Source organism: Lontra canadensis, unplaced genomic scaffold (genome assembly GCF_010015895.1).
Source record: "Lontra canadensis isolate GAN:19392208 unplaced genomic scaffold, GSC_riverotter_1.0 scaffold41, whole genome shotgun sequence".
In the NCBI taxonomy this organism is placed as follows: Eukaryota; Metazoa; Chordata; class Mammalia; order Carnivora; family Mustelidae; genus Lontra; species Lontra canadensis.
The window spans coordinates 3,335,688-3,352,026 of NW_022631035.1; the positions used below are offsets into that span (position 1 = coordinate 3,335,688).

A 16,339-nucleotide genomic window follows, 5' to 3' on the forward strand; every position below is an offset into this window, starting at 1 on the left:
GCCTTCCCCAGGACCCTTCAACCTGACGCTGCTCTTGTCTGGCCTCTCCCCACGCCTCACCCGCGGACCCCCCGGCTGCGACCGTCTCCTGGCCTCCCTTCTCCCCCGCCCCCCCGCCTTTCCCGCTCTTAACTTCTCGGTCACCTCTCACGCGAGCACGCGCCACTGCGCCACTGCCGCGCGGCCCTCGCCCCAGGGCCACGACGGTCCAGCCAGGGCAGACAGCCAGGACCCCCATGTCCCTCCCTGCCCCCAGCCCACACCCAGCGGAAGAGCAGCCATTCGAAGGGGACCCCGTCGCCTGGCTTGGTCGGGTCAGAGGCTTCGAGCGGCTCCGGAGACGGGCGGGGAGTGAGCCCCCCACGCTGTGCTGTGTGAGCGTCTCTGGGTGCCGGGCAGCTGACCGCGCTGTAAAGCCACGATGACCATCACGCCGGATGTCAGGCTGGAGTACTTAGAGGGCATCGCGTCCCTCATTCTGAAGTTCAAGCCGGACAGGTGGGGCAAGCTGATCGGGGCCGAGGAGAACATGGCCTTATTCACCGAGTTCTTCGAGAAGCCGGACGTCCTGGTTCTGGTGCTGACGCTCAGTCCCGCCGGCATGATCGTCCCCTGCCTGGGCTTCCCCGCCTCCCTCAAGTCCAAGGGGGTCTACTTCATCAAGAAGGGACGGGAGAACATCAGCAAGAACACCTACAAGGACCGGCTCATCTACGGGGACATAAGCCCCGCGCCCGTGGAACAGCTGATCGCCATCGTGGAGGAGGTGGGTGCCCGGGGGGCGGCCGCTCTGGGGAACCATCTCTGTTCCTCGCCCTGTCGGTGAGTGGCCTAGAGCCCTGCAGCCCACGGGCCGGCAGCGCTGGGCTCCCTGGGAGCGGGTCAGAGGCCCTGGTGTGCAGACACACCGCATTTGACCGGACCTGCAGGCGATGCTGTGCCCCCGAGGGCTGAGAAGCCCCAGCCAGCGCCGAGACAAAGCACGGTCTCCTTAGGAGCTCAGGGTGCCCCGGGCACAGCCCCTGCCCACAGCATCAGAGGGTGGGGGTTGCTTGGTCCCGGTAGATGGGTTCCCCAGCTCTGAGACTTCGAGTGAGGATTCAGGCCAGCCTGCCCTCGCATTGGGAAGAGGAGCCTGGCCGGCCTGGAGCGGGAGTGCTTGGGCATCCCTGTGAGTCTTCTGGGACTGCCGCGACTAGGGACCACAGTCCTGGGGGTGGAGGTCCCAGACCCAGGCGAGGTCAGGGCCCGTTCCTTCTGTAGCCTTTCTCCTGGGCTTATAGACGCTGTCTCCTCCCCACGTCCTCACCTGGTTGTCCCTCTGTCTGTCTGTGTCCACACCTCTCCACATAAGGACACCGGTCACATGGGGTTTGGGCCCATCCATGGCACTTCATTTTAACTTGGTCCCCTCTTGAAAGGCTTATCTCCAAAGACAGCCACAGCCAGAGGGGCTGGGGTTGGGGCTTCAACGTGCAAACCTGGGGGGCCCGGCTTGGCCCCTATCAGCCGTCCAAGGCAGCAACGGGCCATCTGCTTTCAGCAAGCCCTGTGAGCCACTGCTCGGAGACCTGGGGCTCCCTTCTCAGAGGTGCGTTGCTGCTGGGCCACCGCACTGCATCTGCACGCCCCTCCTGGCCACACCTCCTTCTGGTGTGGGCTCAGTTTCTCCGGGAAGGCTCCAGGCACCGAGGGCTCCGCGTTCCTCCTGGGAGCCACCGGGTCGGAGGAGGCCTGGGCGTGTGTAAGGAGCCGTTCCCTTCCAGGTGCTCTACTCTCTGTTAAACCAAAGTGAAAACTTGAGCGGTTGGCCCCGGGTGGTCTCAGAAGACATCGTGAAGCAAGTCCACAAGCTGAAGAACGAGATGTTTGTGATGGGGGGCAAGATCAAAGGGAAGACCCTGCTGCCCATCCCCGAGCACCTGGGGAGTCTGGACGGCACGCTGGAGTCCATGGAGAGGTAGGCGGCCCAGCCCAGGCTCCTGGCTGGCTGGAAGAGTCGCTGACCAGTGACCCCCAGGGAGGAAACACGAGAGGGCAGACGGTACCGTGAGGTTTGGCTGAGTCTGAGGTCAAAGGCACGCGGGCAGGACAGGTGGGGCTACTGGAGCCCCTCCCCCATCCTGTGTGGTGGGTACCAGTCTGGGTGTCACACGCCCTGCAGATGGTGTCACACAGCCAGGAAAGGGGGTATCCCGATTTAGGTCGTGGGTACTGAGGGGCACTGAGGGGTGCAGAAGGGGTTTTCAACAGGTAGAGACCGTGAATCTAAGTAGTAGTGGTGCCATCCCGGAGGCCCCGGGACGCACAAGGACTCCGCACCCCCTCGCACCTGCCCAACCTCCGTTTGCAGCTGGCTGGAGTGTGTGTGGGGCTCTTGGAGCGGCTGCCTGGTGGCAATGTGTTCCGTGTACACACATCAGGGGGTGACGGCCCCTGGGGGGCTCAATATGCAGGCAGGTCCTCCGCTGGGAGTGGTCCATGGACCCCCCCCACATGTGCCTGTGTGACCTCAGTTAGGACAGCCAGGAGAGCCACCGTGGACGTGGGCTTCATGCCACACTTGGCCTTCCTGAGCTGGATCTGGGCACTCTCCAGCCTTGCCGGGGTGGCTGTGAGCAGCGTGGGGCGAGACGGGGCTTACTGTCCCAAGGGCCACCGGGGAGGGCAGCGCTGGCAGAACCCATCCCTGCGGCTGGGAGAACGTCCTGCCTCTCACCTGCCGTGCAGCATCCCCTCTGCTCTGGACAACTCGCTACTGCACGCCATCGAAACCATCATCATCGACTGGTCGCACCAGATCCGGGACGTGCTGAGCAAGGACTCGGCCCAGCCCCTGCTGGACGGCCTCCACCCCCTGCCCCGAGTGGAGTTTGAGTTCTGGGACGCTCGGCTGATGAATCTCAAATACATCCACGAGCAGGTGACCGTCCCCCCACCCCGCGGCGGTGACCCAGCCTCTGTGGCTCGGCAGCCAAGGGCCCACGTGCCGGCCAGGCCGATTCCTAAGCCGTGCACCCCTCTGTGCGGGCCCCCAGGACCCCTGAGGGGACCTGGAAAACCCGCGCGGAAGTCCTGGGCTCCAGCGGCCGTGGGGTCAGGTGCCCTTAGTGGGGGGTCTCCCAGTCCCTCTGGAGAGGCTCATGTTCCTGTTCTCTCTGTCAGCTGAACAGGCCCAAAGTGAACAAAATAGTTGAGATCCTGGAAAAAGCCAGGAGCTGCTATTGGCCAGCCCTGCAAAACGTGTACATGAACGTCATGGACGGTGAGCAGGGGAAGCGGCGGGAGCCTTCGGCGGGGGGCCGGGGCCCCTGCCCACACGCGGCTTCCTCCGGGGAAGGTCCTGGGTCTTGAGGGAGCCAGCGTCCATGCACACGGGGCCGCCCAGCCCCATCTCTGACCGCTGGAGGTGCGCAAGCCCCGGTCCTTGTTCCATGCAGGCCTGAAGGAGGCCAGCGACATTGTTCTACACCTGAAGCCTCTGTGGGTCCTGCTGGAGGAGACGGAGCAGGCCGACTTCTCGACGGTGCGCCGGCCCGAGGACGGCCGCTCGCAGGGGCTGGGCTGGCGTCTTAGGGGCGCGGGGGCTGCGGGCTTCCTGGCCGGGAGGGGCTGCATGGTCCTGGGGACTGCCTCCTCCTTCCCCTCTGGGGTCCCCCCCCCCGGCCCCCGCCGACCCGGAGCCGCAGGGGCGGAGAGTGCACGCCCGCCCGTCTCTCCACAGCTCCCGACCTTCATCGTGAAGGTTCTCTACACCATCTGCTTCATCTGGGCCACGTCCGAGTACTACAACACGCCCTCCAGGGTCATCGTCCTCCTGCAGGAGTTCTGCAACCAAGTCATCGAGATGGTAACCCCGCCCGCCACACCGCCCTCTCCTCCCGATGGGCGCCTCTCCCTTTCTGCTCGGCTTCCCCCCTGCCGGCGTTCCTGGGCAGTTTTTTGTTTGTTTATTTGTTTAAGATTTATTTTATTTATTTGGGGAGAGAGAGAGAGGGAGAGAGAGCAAGCGAGTGCATGTGTTCGTGAGCAGGGGGAGAAGCGGAGGGACGGAAAGACCAAGCAACCCACTGAGCACAGAACCCGACACAGGACTCGATCCCAGGACTCTCACCCAACAACGGCACGTGGGCGCCCCTCCTGGGCAGTTTAAAAACAGGCAAAGACTTGCCCCCCCAGGGCTACAGACGGGGCCGTGTCAGCCCAATCGGCCCCGCCCTGGGAGGGAGAAGGAAAGGACTCGGCCAGGGTAGTGGGGTTTATCTGTGGCGACACCGAGCTGCCTCCTGTCCTCCTCCCTTTTCACAAGCACCCGCCTTCGCCAGCCGCGAGTGTCTGAGTGTGCACTGACTGCGTGTGTGGAAATGGTGCCTGCTGCCCGGGAAGGCACGGCGGGGAGGATCCTGGCGCCCCGGGCAGGACTGGATTTCCCGGGCTGGGGGGCTCCAGTCATCTGGGACCAGAATCTGTCTCTGCTGCAGCCGTAGCAGGGGGCTGCGGGGCCAGGCAGGGAGGCAGCCCAGCCTCCTGGGAACAGCGGGACCGGTCGGGACGTGGACCTCAGGGACAGCTGACGTGTCTGAAGGAGCGGACTGTAGGCCCCAGCTCGGGCTGTTTGTAGCCGCTGAGCGGCCTGCCGCGGCCAGCCTGGACGTCACCCCAGAGGGCTCGTGTAGACCCCGCGATGTCTTCTCCTCTGCCCAGACGCGCACTTTCCTGAGCCCAGAAGAGGTTCTGAAAGGCTTGCAGGGAGAGACGGAGGAGGTTCTGGGCAACATCTCTCTGTCCGTGAGCGTTCTGAAGGAACTCTACCGCACCTACGACTTCTGCTGCGCAAACATGAAGCTTTTCTTTAAGGTCAGGCCTGGTTTCAGAGCAAGTTCAAGGACACGTGGGCGCCGGTCCTGCGGGCGACTGCAGGAAAGTTTGAGGCCCACACGGCCTCCTCCTGTCTCTCTTGTAGGACAAGAAGCCGGTGCCCTGGGAATTCCCTTCTTCTCTGGCCTTTTCCAGGATGAATGACTTCTTCCGTCGCATCCAGACCATTGAGGTAAAGGCGCAGTGTGGTTCAGGCAGACCTCAGCAGAGCTGCGTCTCCCGTCCGTGTCTCACGTCCTCTTCTCCCGGTCGGGAGAATGAAAGCCACACCCAAGTGTCCGCGTTGTGGGGAAACCGAGTCAGGGGCCGGCCTCCTCCATGCCCGGAGTCGTCAGCGAAGAACAAAAGTGGCCCATCTGGGGAAGCTTCTCCCCCAACCCATGCCTTGTTGATGACAAATTACATGGGCATCGCCAGGAAGCTGGGTGGCCATGGGCGAGGGTTCCCGGGCTCGGTTAGGGCAAGTATGGGCGGGGAAGGGGGCAGGACCCTGCGGAAGGACTGTCAGATACACGGACGGACACAGAGCAAACGAACATCTTTAACTGGTTCAAGACGATGGCTGAGGAGCCGGGGAGGCGCCGCGGCATAAACGCGTGGGCAGGACGAGAGAATTTTGCTTTTTGTTTGTGAGCTTCCGTGTGGTTGTTTAACCTTGCACACAGACTACTCACACCGTTGGGAGGGGACAATCACCCCGGAATCCTGGAGCACTGGTTTTTCCCGTGGTCTCCGCCCTCTGCAGTGGCTTTGGGCCGGCCTGGCTGGTCTCCACAGCCGCGGGCAGGTGGACCAGGCCCACTTAGGAAGGCAAATTCGCATCACAGCGTTCCCCGAGCCCAGAGCTCCCAGGTCCTGAGTCGGGATGATCTGGGAAAGGAGGTCGTCCGGCTGTCCCCTCCCTCCTCCGGCAGCATGACCCCGAGCTCAGGGTGTGTGACCCTGTGGCTGCTTCTCATTGGGTATGCTCTGGTGACGGCACTTGGGGACGACAGCCCCCGGCCCAGCGCTGGCTGAGGGGCGTGGTGTGAGCACCATGCGAGCATTGCACGTGGGGTCCCCAGGGAGCCTTGGGATCCAGATCGGGAAACGGGAGCCTCACACAGACGCGGGGGGTAATGCGTGAGGGCACCGGGTGTGATGAAACGCCAGAGGAGGAGCGCGGAGGGTTCCGGAAAGGAAAGCACCGCCGGGGACCCAGATAGCAGGAGACGTTTCCGGGAGGAGACAAGGCGAAAGCCCCAGGTCGGAGGAAGTAGGACTTGGAGGCGCCTCCGTCGGGCGTCCCCTGTGGGAGGGGGGAGCCTTTCCGATCGCCACCGGGGCCGGGTCTGGGTGCCGAGGGCCTTCCAGGAAGCAGAGGATTTGGCGCTGCTTCCGACACGAGGAACCTCCCGTGGTTCCAACGGCTTCGCGCCGCAGCTGTGGACTGGGGGGCCCCAGGAGAGCGGGTCTGTGTAGAGGGGGCTTTCGGCCAGAGCGGGGTCCGGACGAGAGCCCCACCTCGTCTCCCCCTTCTCCATGTTCACAGCTTGGGGCCCCCGCTTCCGTCCCCTCGCTGTTCCAGAAAGGACTTCAGAGGACAGAAATAAACAGGGTGCCCCCCCCACACCTTGCTGCCAGGTGGCCCGGGTCGGAGACCCGTTCTCGCTCCCTGGCTCCTCCCCGCTGGGGGCAGCGACTGACCTGCCGGGTTGAGTTAAGAAGATTCCTGGGTTCCTTTTCCCTCCACCAGGATCTTTATAAAATAGCTATTGAGTTTCTGAAGCTGGAGAAGATCGAGCTCGGGGGCGTGAGGGGGAGCATCCTCAGCAGCATGGTCACGCGGACTTACGACGAGGTCTTCGAGCTGGTGAAGGTGTTTGCCGAATGCAAATATGACCCCTTGGACCCTGGAGATTTGGTAAGTCGGGGGTGGGGAGGAGGCTTGGCTGGACCCATGTCAGATGCCCCAGGAGTGGGGAGACTCGTGGAGGGAGTGTGGGTCACGTTCTGAAGATGTCCCCAAACCAGCTGCCCGTGGGGGGGTCCACATGACTGTGAACACCCTCAGACGGAGCCCCGAAACCTGCCGGTGGGGGCTGCGGGGGGGAGGGTCCGAGAGAGCACCCCAACCCCGGCTTTGCGTGCTGACCACCAGGCAAAACAAACAAACAAAAAACTGGTTACCGGTTTTAATTCACTTTCAGAGTTTTGACGAAGATTACGCGGATTTTGAGACCAAAATTCAAGACCTGGACAGGCGGCTGGCCACCATCTTCTGCCAGGCGTTTGACGACTGTAGCTCTATCGAGTCCGGTGCGAAGGTCGGTGTGGGCCGGGGCCTGCAGGCTGCGAGCCGTCATCCGGGGGCCACCCAGGGCGGACCGGGCGGTGCGGCCGTCGTGGGGAGCTCCCCCTGGGTTCGGTGGCCACCTCGTAGAGTCAGGAAAGGGAATGAGGGTGAGGGGACAGTGGCTTCGCTGCTCCTCACTAGTACGGGTGTCCGCTCCTTCTCACTCATCGCTCCCCTGCTGGAAGGGACCAAAGGTCAGAGGCAAAGTTGCCATGAAAACACAGCCCAGACCCTCTTTGACCTGCTGTGTCGCATCTGCACCCTCTTTGACACGTGAGACCCCGCAAGCCGCCCGACACCCTTACTGGGGAGCCGCCTCTGGGTGGCCAGGGCTGGCCAGGACTCGTGGGTGCTTTTCTATACTGTCCCAAGTTGCGAGTGTAAAGCATGCAGCACTTTTACTGAGAAAAAGGAAACGATGTTATAGAAGAGATTGTTAAAAAGAGATGGTCAGAACGCACTAGAACTCCTGGAGACCATCAGCTCAAGAGAGAAACACAAATGCCGATACACGAGTATGTGGGAGTTTGACCTTGTGAGCCCTTGGAAAAGCAGCAGCAAGGCGGCAACTGCCACCAGCCGAGCTGGGCAGGCCGGTGTGCCGCAGTCCCCACCGCTCCATACTGTCCCAGCCCCGCCCTTCTTCCTGCATTTCTCTGGCCTGCCTTGCCCCGGACAAACCACCGAGGGGGGATCCCTGGAGACAGATCTACAGGTCACCTGGAGAACAGAGACTGAGCATTTAAATGAGTGAATATATGTATGTACGTGAGTGGCTTTTGTCTATCTGCCTAGTGTTACGCGTGTTTTCCGACCGGGTCGCTCAGTAGGTCTGAGCTGCCTCGTCCCTTTGCTTGGCAAAGCCTCGTTGCTGCCGGCAGTTTGGTGCCCGCAGGAGACACCCCATAATTATTACAGGACCTTCGGTCCCACGCCGTGTGCTAAACTCGTTACCTGCGTTATCCATCCCATTTTTGCCAGCTTGGACAAGTCAAGATGCCTGCCCAGGGCCACACAGTCAGCCGGTTAGTAGGGGAGCCAGGACCCAAGACCATCCCCAAGTTGGCCCGATGGGAAGGCAGTGGGCATGGCCTGGGCGGCTCTGAGTACTGGCCGTCTTTCTGGATCTCCCCAACACAGATGCCAGGACATTCCTTTGTTTTTTAGACGTCGTTTTTTAAAATGCAAATACAAGGGAACTTGAGAGTCTGCCTTGTAAGGAGGAATTGGGTTTGAGATAGTGTTGGTGCTCCCAGCGGAGCATCAATGAGTGAAAACCCACACCGCACCTCAACGCCGTTCCTTCCTCTGGAACGCCCCTCCCCTCCCCAGGTGTGTATCGATCTCTCCGTGTCCGTTGTCTTCCCGACTAGATTATCAACTCCCTGGGGACAGGCACTTGATTTGGACACACAGTAGGTGCTTCCGAGCTTTCCCTGTGGAGGGAACTGACTCCAGCCGTGGGAGGGAAGTTGTACTGGGGTCACAGGGCTCCAAGGCTTCCCGTGTGGAAGGTCCCTGAACACAGGTTTCTAGCCAGGCCTGTAACCTGGAAAGACCCCCCACCTCCCCGCTGTGATGGGGTCTCCGAAACGCAAAGATCGCGTGGGAGCTCGCCGAGGGCAGGCAAGCTGGGCAGATAGCCTGCCTCATCTCCTGTAAGGGGGTAAAGCGGGGAGTGGAGGAGGCAGCACCCCCACACTCCCCACCCGTGGGCTCTGACTTGGTGCTGTTGTCTAGTCCAGGGCAAGGATCTGGGCTGTGGGGGCCAAACCAACAAGCCTGTTGCCTTTGTGATCAGGGGTCAGGGCAGCACTCCGAGGGGCGGGGTGGCTGGGAGGAAGCCCCCCCGACCCCCAGGCACCCGCAGGACCATGCCCCACGCCCCATCCACCAGGAGCTAAGCCTGCACCTCGGCCTTCCCAGGGAGCTCAGCCCCCCTCCTATTACGCCTCAATCCAGCTTCCAAGTGTGCGAATCTCCCTCCCGGACCCGGGCGTGTTTCCTCTCCCACTTGACACAACCCCGTGCCCTAATGAGGACGGGCCCTGGGGCTCCCTCCCTCCTAGCGCCGCCTCGGTTCCCTGCAAGTTCCCCACGCTGCCCCCATGCGCTTCTCAGTGTCAGGAATTCACACGCAGCCAGGAAAGTTCTAGAGCAATTTTCCGCATGGTCTCCTGGCGGAAAATAAAATTAGCTTTCGTCCCAGGAGCCAGAAGCCAAAAACTATGTAGATGTGAAAAAGAGACGGGAGGGGAGCAGGCGATAAAACGTCAGGAGGGTCACGAACCCCCAAGATGCACATTTTCTCGCAACAGCACAGGTCGCTTTTGCAGGAAGTGGCACCAGCGACCCCAAGCATCCCCCAGACCCCTGCGGGGAGCTGAGCGCATCTGGGTTCGGTTTCTCCCAGCATCTAGCTGCCCTGCCTGGCTTTTGGGGACCTGCAGATCTCTCATCTTTTTCTCCAGCCATGTCTCCCTCTTGCCCGAAAAGGCCATTTTGGGGACACCGTCCTAGTCTTCACACCAAAAACGGGGGCAAATCCGAGACAGGGTCCGGTGCCCTTAGGCACTCAGGGCTGGGAGACTGTGTGGTCTGAGCGCCATTGACTCCCATTTGCCTCGAGGGCGGCTCTCCTGGCCTGGGTCTGGCTGACCTCGGGCTGGCCGTGGAGCTTCCAGAACTCTCTTTCTCCAGGTTCTAGGAAGACCCCGTCCCCACCCCGTCAGGCCCAGCCCAGGGCCTGCACTGCCCCTTGGCTCCTCCACGCCCTGACCTGGGGTGGTGATCTTTTAGGAAATTCTCCATCTGATTGCAGCCGGCACCAAACCGAAACACCCAGATAAAGTAGCTTCCTTCTTGTACTCAGCTTCTCATTTTACAAACAACTGCTCCTGTCTAGCAGACCTAGACGGTGACGGTGATGAACCCACTATCTGGAGAGGTACTCGGCACGGCTACTGCTTTCAGAACTGTGCCGGGACGCCTCCTGGACTAATCCAGGTCAGCGGCAACCAGCTGGCAGGTCCGCAGGCCCAGCCTTTCCTCTCCCGGAAAGGACACATGACCGGGCACACAGGCTGTCCCTGTTCCTCGGGGACTCTGGGAACCTGGGCTCAAATCCCCAGGGTCATGGCCTCTACACATCCCCAGGCTCCATCTGGGACTGCCTCGGGTCCCCGGCGGCAACGTCTCCGGCTTCCCACCCTCGGCCTCCGAGCTCATTTCCTGGGTCCCCACCCTGACACCCCCCTCCACCCGGTCAGCCTGGCCTCTCCTGGGCCTGCAGTGTTTCCAGACCTCAGACCTACTTCGTGGTGTTGGTGGGCAGCCACGTACCTGGGGTCTCAGCAGACACCAACGTGAAAATCACAGAGGCCTAGACATTCTCTGTCCCGATGGGGCAGGTGTTCTCGCGCCTGAAGTCTGGCCTCATGCCTCGTGCCGGCCACCAGGAGGTGGGGGCGATGCTGGGGCCGGGGCTGGGGGCGGGGACCTGGGCGACGCGTGTCTCTCATTACCCCCAGCTCCTGCACATGTGCGGCGGCCTCCTGGAGCGGCCCCTGATCCTTGCGGAGGTCGTGCCCAGGTACTCGGTCATGCTGGAGCTGTTTGACGCCGAGCTGGACAGCAGCAAGACCTTGTACGACGCCCAGCTCGCAGCCTCTGCGGACGGGCACGTGCCCCCGATCCATAAGAACATGCCTCCCGTGGCCGGGCAGCTCAAGTGGAGCCTGGAGCTGCAGGAGAGGCTGGAGGCGCCCAGGCGGGACCTGAAGCACGTAGAGCACCCGTGAGTCGGGGCGCCGGGTGCGAGGCCCCCGTAGGCATCACGCCTCCGCGGCTGTGGGGGAGGGGAGGGGCTCTCCCGGCACCCCAAGAGCCGGCAGGACGCTGAAGGGGCCCCCTCACCGCCCCATCTGGCCGACGGCAGGGTCATGTCAAGCTCGGAGGCCAAGCTCATCTACGAGAAGTACGACGAGATGATGGGGCTGCTGCGGGCCTACCGCGAGAAGACCTACCAGCAGTGGGTGGCCGGCGTGGACCAGGACTGCCACTTCAACCTGGGCCAGCCCCTGATACAGCGGGACCCCGTCACAAGCCTCATCCAGGTCAACTTCAGCAAAGAGGTGGGTGCCGTCCCACCACGGGGCGCAGAAGGCGTCTGTGTCAGAGGCCCCACGGGGACCAGGGCCCCTCGGCAGGTGGGGGTGGGAGGAGCCCCACCCCGCGGGTGCCACCGATCCTGGGCCCCTTCTCCGGAAGCACAGACTTGTGGCGGCTGATGCTGGGGACACACTTAGCTGAAGTTTTATTCCTTAAGGATCAGAGCGTGTCCGGGACGTATTTAAGATATGAGACAGGATAGTAGCGTTGCGGAGAGTGGCTTCGGTGACGACACTCCCTCAAAGCTTGTCCGCCTTTCATGGGCTCCCAAGGGGAAACGTCAGTTTGAGGACGGACAGAAACTCACGGAGGGAGGTCTTGGCGGGATCTGAACAATGGGCCTTCGGTTACGCCAGGCCAGGTGGAGAGAACTCGCGCGTGAGCCGCGGGACCTGTGTCCCGGAGCTGAAACCTGGGTGGTGAGCCGAGCCCCAGAGACCGTGGTGGGGTGGCCCGGATTCCTGCAAGGAGGCCCCTGCCCTGCTCCGATCCCCAGCGGTGACATCAGGGAGGCCGATGGGAGGTTCCTTTGAAACCTCCTCTTCCACACAAATTCGTTCTTTTTATTTTTTTCTTAATTTATTTTTTTTAAAGATTTTTATTTTATTTATTTGACAGACATCACAAATAGGCAGAGAGGCAGGCAGAGAGAGAGGGAAGCAGGCTCCCTGCCGAGCAGAGAACCTGATGCGGGGCTCGATCCCAGGACCCTGGGATCATGACCTGAGCCGAAGGCAGAGGCTTAACCCACTGAGCCACCCAGTCGCGCCCCAAATTTCATTCTTTTTAAAGATCAAAACAAATATTTACTGAGCACCTTCGTCGGCTATGCGCTTAGGATAAATTAGTGAACCAGACAGACAAACGTCTTTGTCCTCCTGGAGCTTACCTCTTACTGGGGGAGGAGGGTGGGGAGAAAGAGAGAGAGAGAGGAAGGGAGGGAGAGAGGGAGAGGGAGCAGGGGAGGGGTGGGAGGGGGTATAAATTTGTGTGGAAGCAGAGGGAGGCAATGCTGGGGGAGGTGGTGGCGAGTGGGGCAGGTGGAAGGGGCTTCAGCAGAGCTGGAGGACGGGGCACAGGCTGGAGTTTCGGATGTTGGCAGGAGAAGAGGTGAAGGAGGGGGTGGGGGGAGGAGGGCGGAGGGCAGGGCACTGAGAGCGCCCAGGGCCACGGAGGGGACTCGGATTTCCGTTCTTAGTGACGTGGCTGCCATGGCAAGTTTTGGAGCAGAGGTGAGCCCTGATGTGGTCTGTGTCTGTCCAGGTCCCCTCCAGGTGCTGGGGGCGGGGGTTGGGCAGGTGTAGGCGTGGGAAGACCAGTTAGGAGCCTTTTGCCATAATCCACGAGACAGACCATGAGAAGGTGGTGGCCCGGACCAGCATGGCTGCGACCAGGGTGTGAGGGGCAACTGGATGTTGCTCATAGAGCCCGTGAGATTGTGAGACTGTGGCTGGGCTGGAAATAGAGTCATTGAGGAGGACAGGACTAGCCCTAGCATTTCTGGGCTGGACTGCTGGGGGGACAGAACTGCCACCAGCCAGAGGAGACAAGTAGAGCCGGCTCGCCCCGGAGACGGGGCCACGGCGGGCTGAGCCGTCAGCTGGACATCCGAAGGGAGACACTGAGTGGGCAGGTGGATACCGGAGCCTGAGGGCGGGAGAGAGGTCTGGGCTGGGGGAGGTCACTGAGCTGGGAACAGACGCAGATGGATGACACCCTGGGACCCGCGGGCGTGCACATCTCCAGAGCGTCCGGCGAGCCCGACGGGGGTGACTGGGAGAGTCTGGCGTCCTTAATGCCAAGAGGAGAGCACACACCCGGGGCGGGGAGCGACCGGGGAGTGACCTTCCCTTGTGTTGCTGAGTGCCATACCCCTGGGGCGATGCCCTGACCTCTTCCGTGACCTTGGTTGGCCTGACAGCTGGTGGCAGTCCTGAGAGAGGTCAAGTACTTGGGCTTCCAGCAGCAGAAGGAGATCCCAAGCAGCGCTGAGAGTCTGTTCTCGCAGCGTGAGACCTTCCGGAAGTTTGTGGGCAACTTGGAGCTCATCGTTGGCTGGTACAATGAGGTGAGCCGAGGCGGTTTCATTGCGTTTTATTTGCCCAGTTTGGGGTTTTGTTTAGAAAAAATGCGGGCGTAGGATCCCCCTAGGGCAACAGAGAAAGTGAGCACGTTTTCTGTGTCGGGACGAGGTTCGAGCCCCTCGGGGGCAGCGGTGATGGTGACGGACGCTTCCGCTGGGCTTTGGCTCCTGTTCTGGCTCCGCGACTGCTCCGAGGGGCTTTACTGTCCAAGCTGTATCTGCTCTGGGTCACGTCAGAGTCGTCCCATTACACCCAGTAACGTGTGGCGGGTGGGCATCTCCTGGGATCAGCCGGGGTGACAGGTTTGCCAGCGGCAGGCGGCAGTGAGGTGGCATGGGAGAGCTGCCCACTGAGGTAGGCTAGATCGGGGCCCGGGGCGGGGGCGGGTGCACGTCAGCTCCGTGGATCGAGAATTCCTTTCAGGGGGCGCCTGGGGGGCTCATTCTCATGGGCATCTGACTCTTGATCTCGGCTCAGGTCTTGCTCTCAGGCTCGTGAGTTCAAGCCCCCGCTGGGCTCTACCCCTTTCGATCAGAGCTGGGGACCGGGTACAAGGAGTCGTGAAAAGGCTGGCTCTGAATAAAGTAACTGAATGGCGTTGGGGTACACGCCCTTCGGGAACCAGGGCTGTTTGTTCAGGGCACCTCCTCTGGGCAAGACATCCCCTGGGGGCTGGTTTGGTAATCAGAAGGGGGCCCGGAGAGGCGTGGACTCGGGCCACCACGGGCCGTGGCAGGCACCTCCCCCCCGCCGCCCACAGATCCCTCCTCTGCCGTCGGGGCCCTGGGACCTTCACTCCCGCCCAAGCCACAGCGGGTTAGGACGGATGGGGCTCTGCATGACTTGCCTGGGGCCGCTGCCACCATCGACCACAGACCGCGTGGCTTCCGACCGCCCACGTTTGCCGTCTCCCGGTTCCGGAGGTCAGAAGTCCGAGGTCTGTTTCCTTCTGCTAAAATCAAAGTGTCGGCTGAGCCCCTTCCTCCCGGAGGCTCCAGTGGGCTCCTCTGCGTCCTTGCCCTTCCCACCTCCTTAAGGTCACTGCCTTCCCCACTCCACCTTCAGAGGACACCCCCCTCCCGCCTCTGACTCCTTCCCCTCTACCTTCTCCTCTCCCTCTTCTAAGGACCTTGTGATTGCATTGCCCACTCCCCACTGCCGTAACCCCTGGATAACCCAGGGTGACCTCCCAGCGCCAAGGTCTTTAACTGAATCACACCCGAAAATTCTCTTCCGCACGGACACAGATCCCGGGATTTAGGATGTGGATGTCTCTTGGGAGCCAATGGACGCCCCCTGCAGACCGCCCCAATCCGGGAAGGGACCCACAGGATCCCCTCTCCTTGGACCCCTGGGAATTTGGAGGAGGTGCCAGCCTCTTCACATGGGTGTCCTGGGGAAGCAGGACGTTACTCAGTTTCTGCTTGTGCTCCGTGTCTCAGTCTGTCCTAGAGATGCTTCTGCTCACGGGTTCCTGGCGCGACGGCCCCTTTCCCAGAGCTGCAGGGCCACGCGTCTGTTGTCTTCCCTGGCCTGTCTTGCAGGGGCCCCGTCCGACACACCCGGGTCTGGCCTGCACGTGGCGGGGGAGCTCCTCCCCCTGCGGTCCTGGAAGGTTCCACCGGAGCTCGCATTCCCCGAGTCCAGCAGGCCCCGTACCTCCCCTATGATAGCAAAGAAACCACAGCAGGGACTCTGTGAGTCCAAGGGCGTTTCTGGGATCTGGGACTTGCTTACCAAACGTGTGTGGGACGGCGGCCAGAGAATACCGTGCATTTGACTGAGCCCGGGAAGCTGGTGCCCACCTCACAGGCTGACCAAGAGAAGAGTGCAGACGTCACCAGGGGATCATGAATGAGGCTGGGGAGGCCGAGGGAGCCCCCTCCTCTTGGCAGAAGCGACCTCCTTGAAGAACACGCTGGGACAGCCGAAGGCCAAGTGAAGCGGGCCAGGTAAGGCCATCACACCGACTAGTCACGGGTCGTCACCGCCCGCCGCCCACTCGACCAGCCAAGAATCAGCCACGGTGCGTGCCTTACTCCAGCCCATGAATCAGGGCCTGGCAGTGACGCCACAAGAATGTGTCCAATAGAAACTAAAAGAAGCTCGATTTCATTCATTTCTTGAGGTAAAATGTTAACGGTCTCACACGTTTGTGCTGTCAGCCACAAAACACCAGTATCTGTCGTAAGCGCACTTCCCGGCCGTGGCTTTCCCCAGAAGCAGCTGTCTCCAGGCTCAGAGACGGTCACGTTCACCGGCCCCGGAGCCCCTCCTAGCCGCAGCGGCGCCAAAAGTGTCCGTGGGCCCTTTTCACAGCAGAAGACCTCCCATCGCCTCCCACCGTGATGAACCAGAAGGAAAAAGCCCAACCAAGTTTATTTTGAATTTAAAAAATTGGATCTTGGGGTGCCTGGCTGGCTCCGTCAGAGGAGTGAGCGACTCTGGATAGCGGGGCTGTGAGTTCGAGCCCCACGTTGGGTGCAGGCATGACATAAATGAATAAATATTTTTTAGGTAAAAAATTTTAAGAAGTTTGATCTCGTATGTCTGTATTTCCAAACAAAACCCAGCCACACCCATCTCTGTCCAACCCGGGAAGCGCGTTACTCAGCTACGAGTAGGAACCTTGGACTAAGTGGGGAGGCGGGAAGTCAGGCCCGGGGCTGGGTGCCTGCGGCGACGCTTGCTGCTGACGCCCGTGCCCCTCTCTGGAGCCCTTCTTCCCAGGCCCTTTGCATCCTTCGCGTGGTTTCTGTTGCCAAGAGACCCCACCAGCCTGCAGACTGCTCGCATCTGTTGAGTGTCCGAGCTGGGGTGCGGTGCTGGGGCGGGCATAGTGCCTCGAGAGACCACGTGAGTGTGGTGTTTG

General features: G+C 61.5%; 1 protein-coding gene across 1 annotated transcript in view; it reads left to right on the plus strand.

The window, feature by feature from the left end:
• Positions 1-399: 399 nt before the first annotated feature.
• DNAH17 (dynein axonemal heavy chain 17) overlaps positions 400-16,339 on the plus strand; it is a 91,501-nt gene continuing 75,561 nt past the window's right edge. Inside the window, exons 1-13 of the mRNA XM_032870483.1 lie at positions 400-766; positions 1,767-1,960; positions 2,731-2,923; positions 3,166-3,265; positions 3,441-3,526; positions 3,725-3,850; positions 4,705-4,857; positions 4,964-5,050; positions 6,614-6,781; positions 7,068-7,184; positions 10,744-11,009; positions 11,151-11,346; positions 13,305-13,451. Of these exons, the coding sequence (XP_032726374.1) occupies positions 422-766; positions 1,767-1,960; positions 2,731-2,923; positions 3,166-3,265; positions 3,441-3,526; positions 3,725-3,850; positions 4,705-4,857; positions 4,964-5,050; positions 6,614-6,781; positions 7,068-7,184; positions 10,744-11,009; positions 11,151-11,346; positions 13,305-13,451 (2,178 nt within the window). The 5' untranslated portion in view covers positions 400-421. The remainder of the gene's footprint in view (positions 767-1,766; positions 1,961-2,730; positions 2,924-3,165; positions 3,266-3,440; positions 3,527-3,724; positions 3,851-4,704; positions 4,858-4,963; positions 5,051-6,613; positions 6,782-7,067; positions 7,185-10,743; positions 11,010-11,150; positions 11,347-13,304; positions 13,452-16,339) is intronic.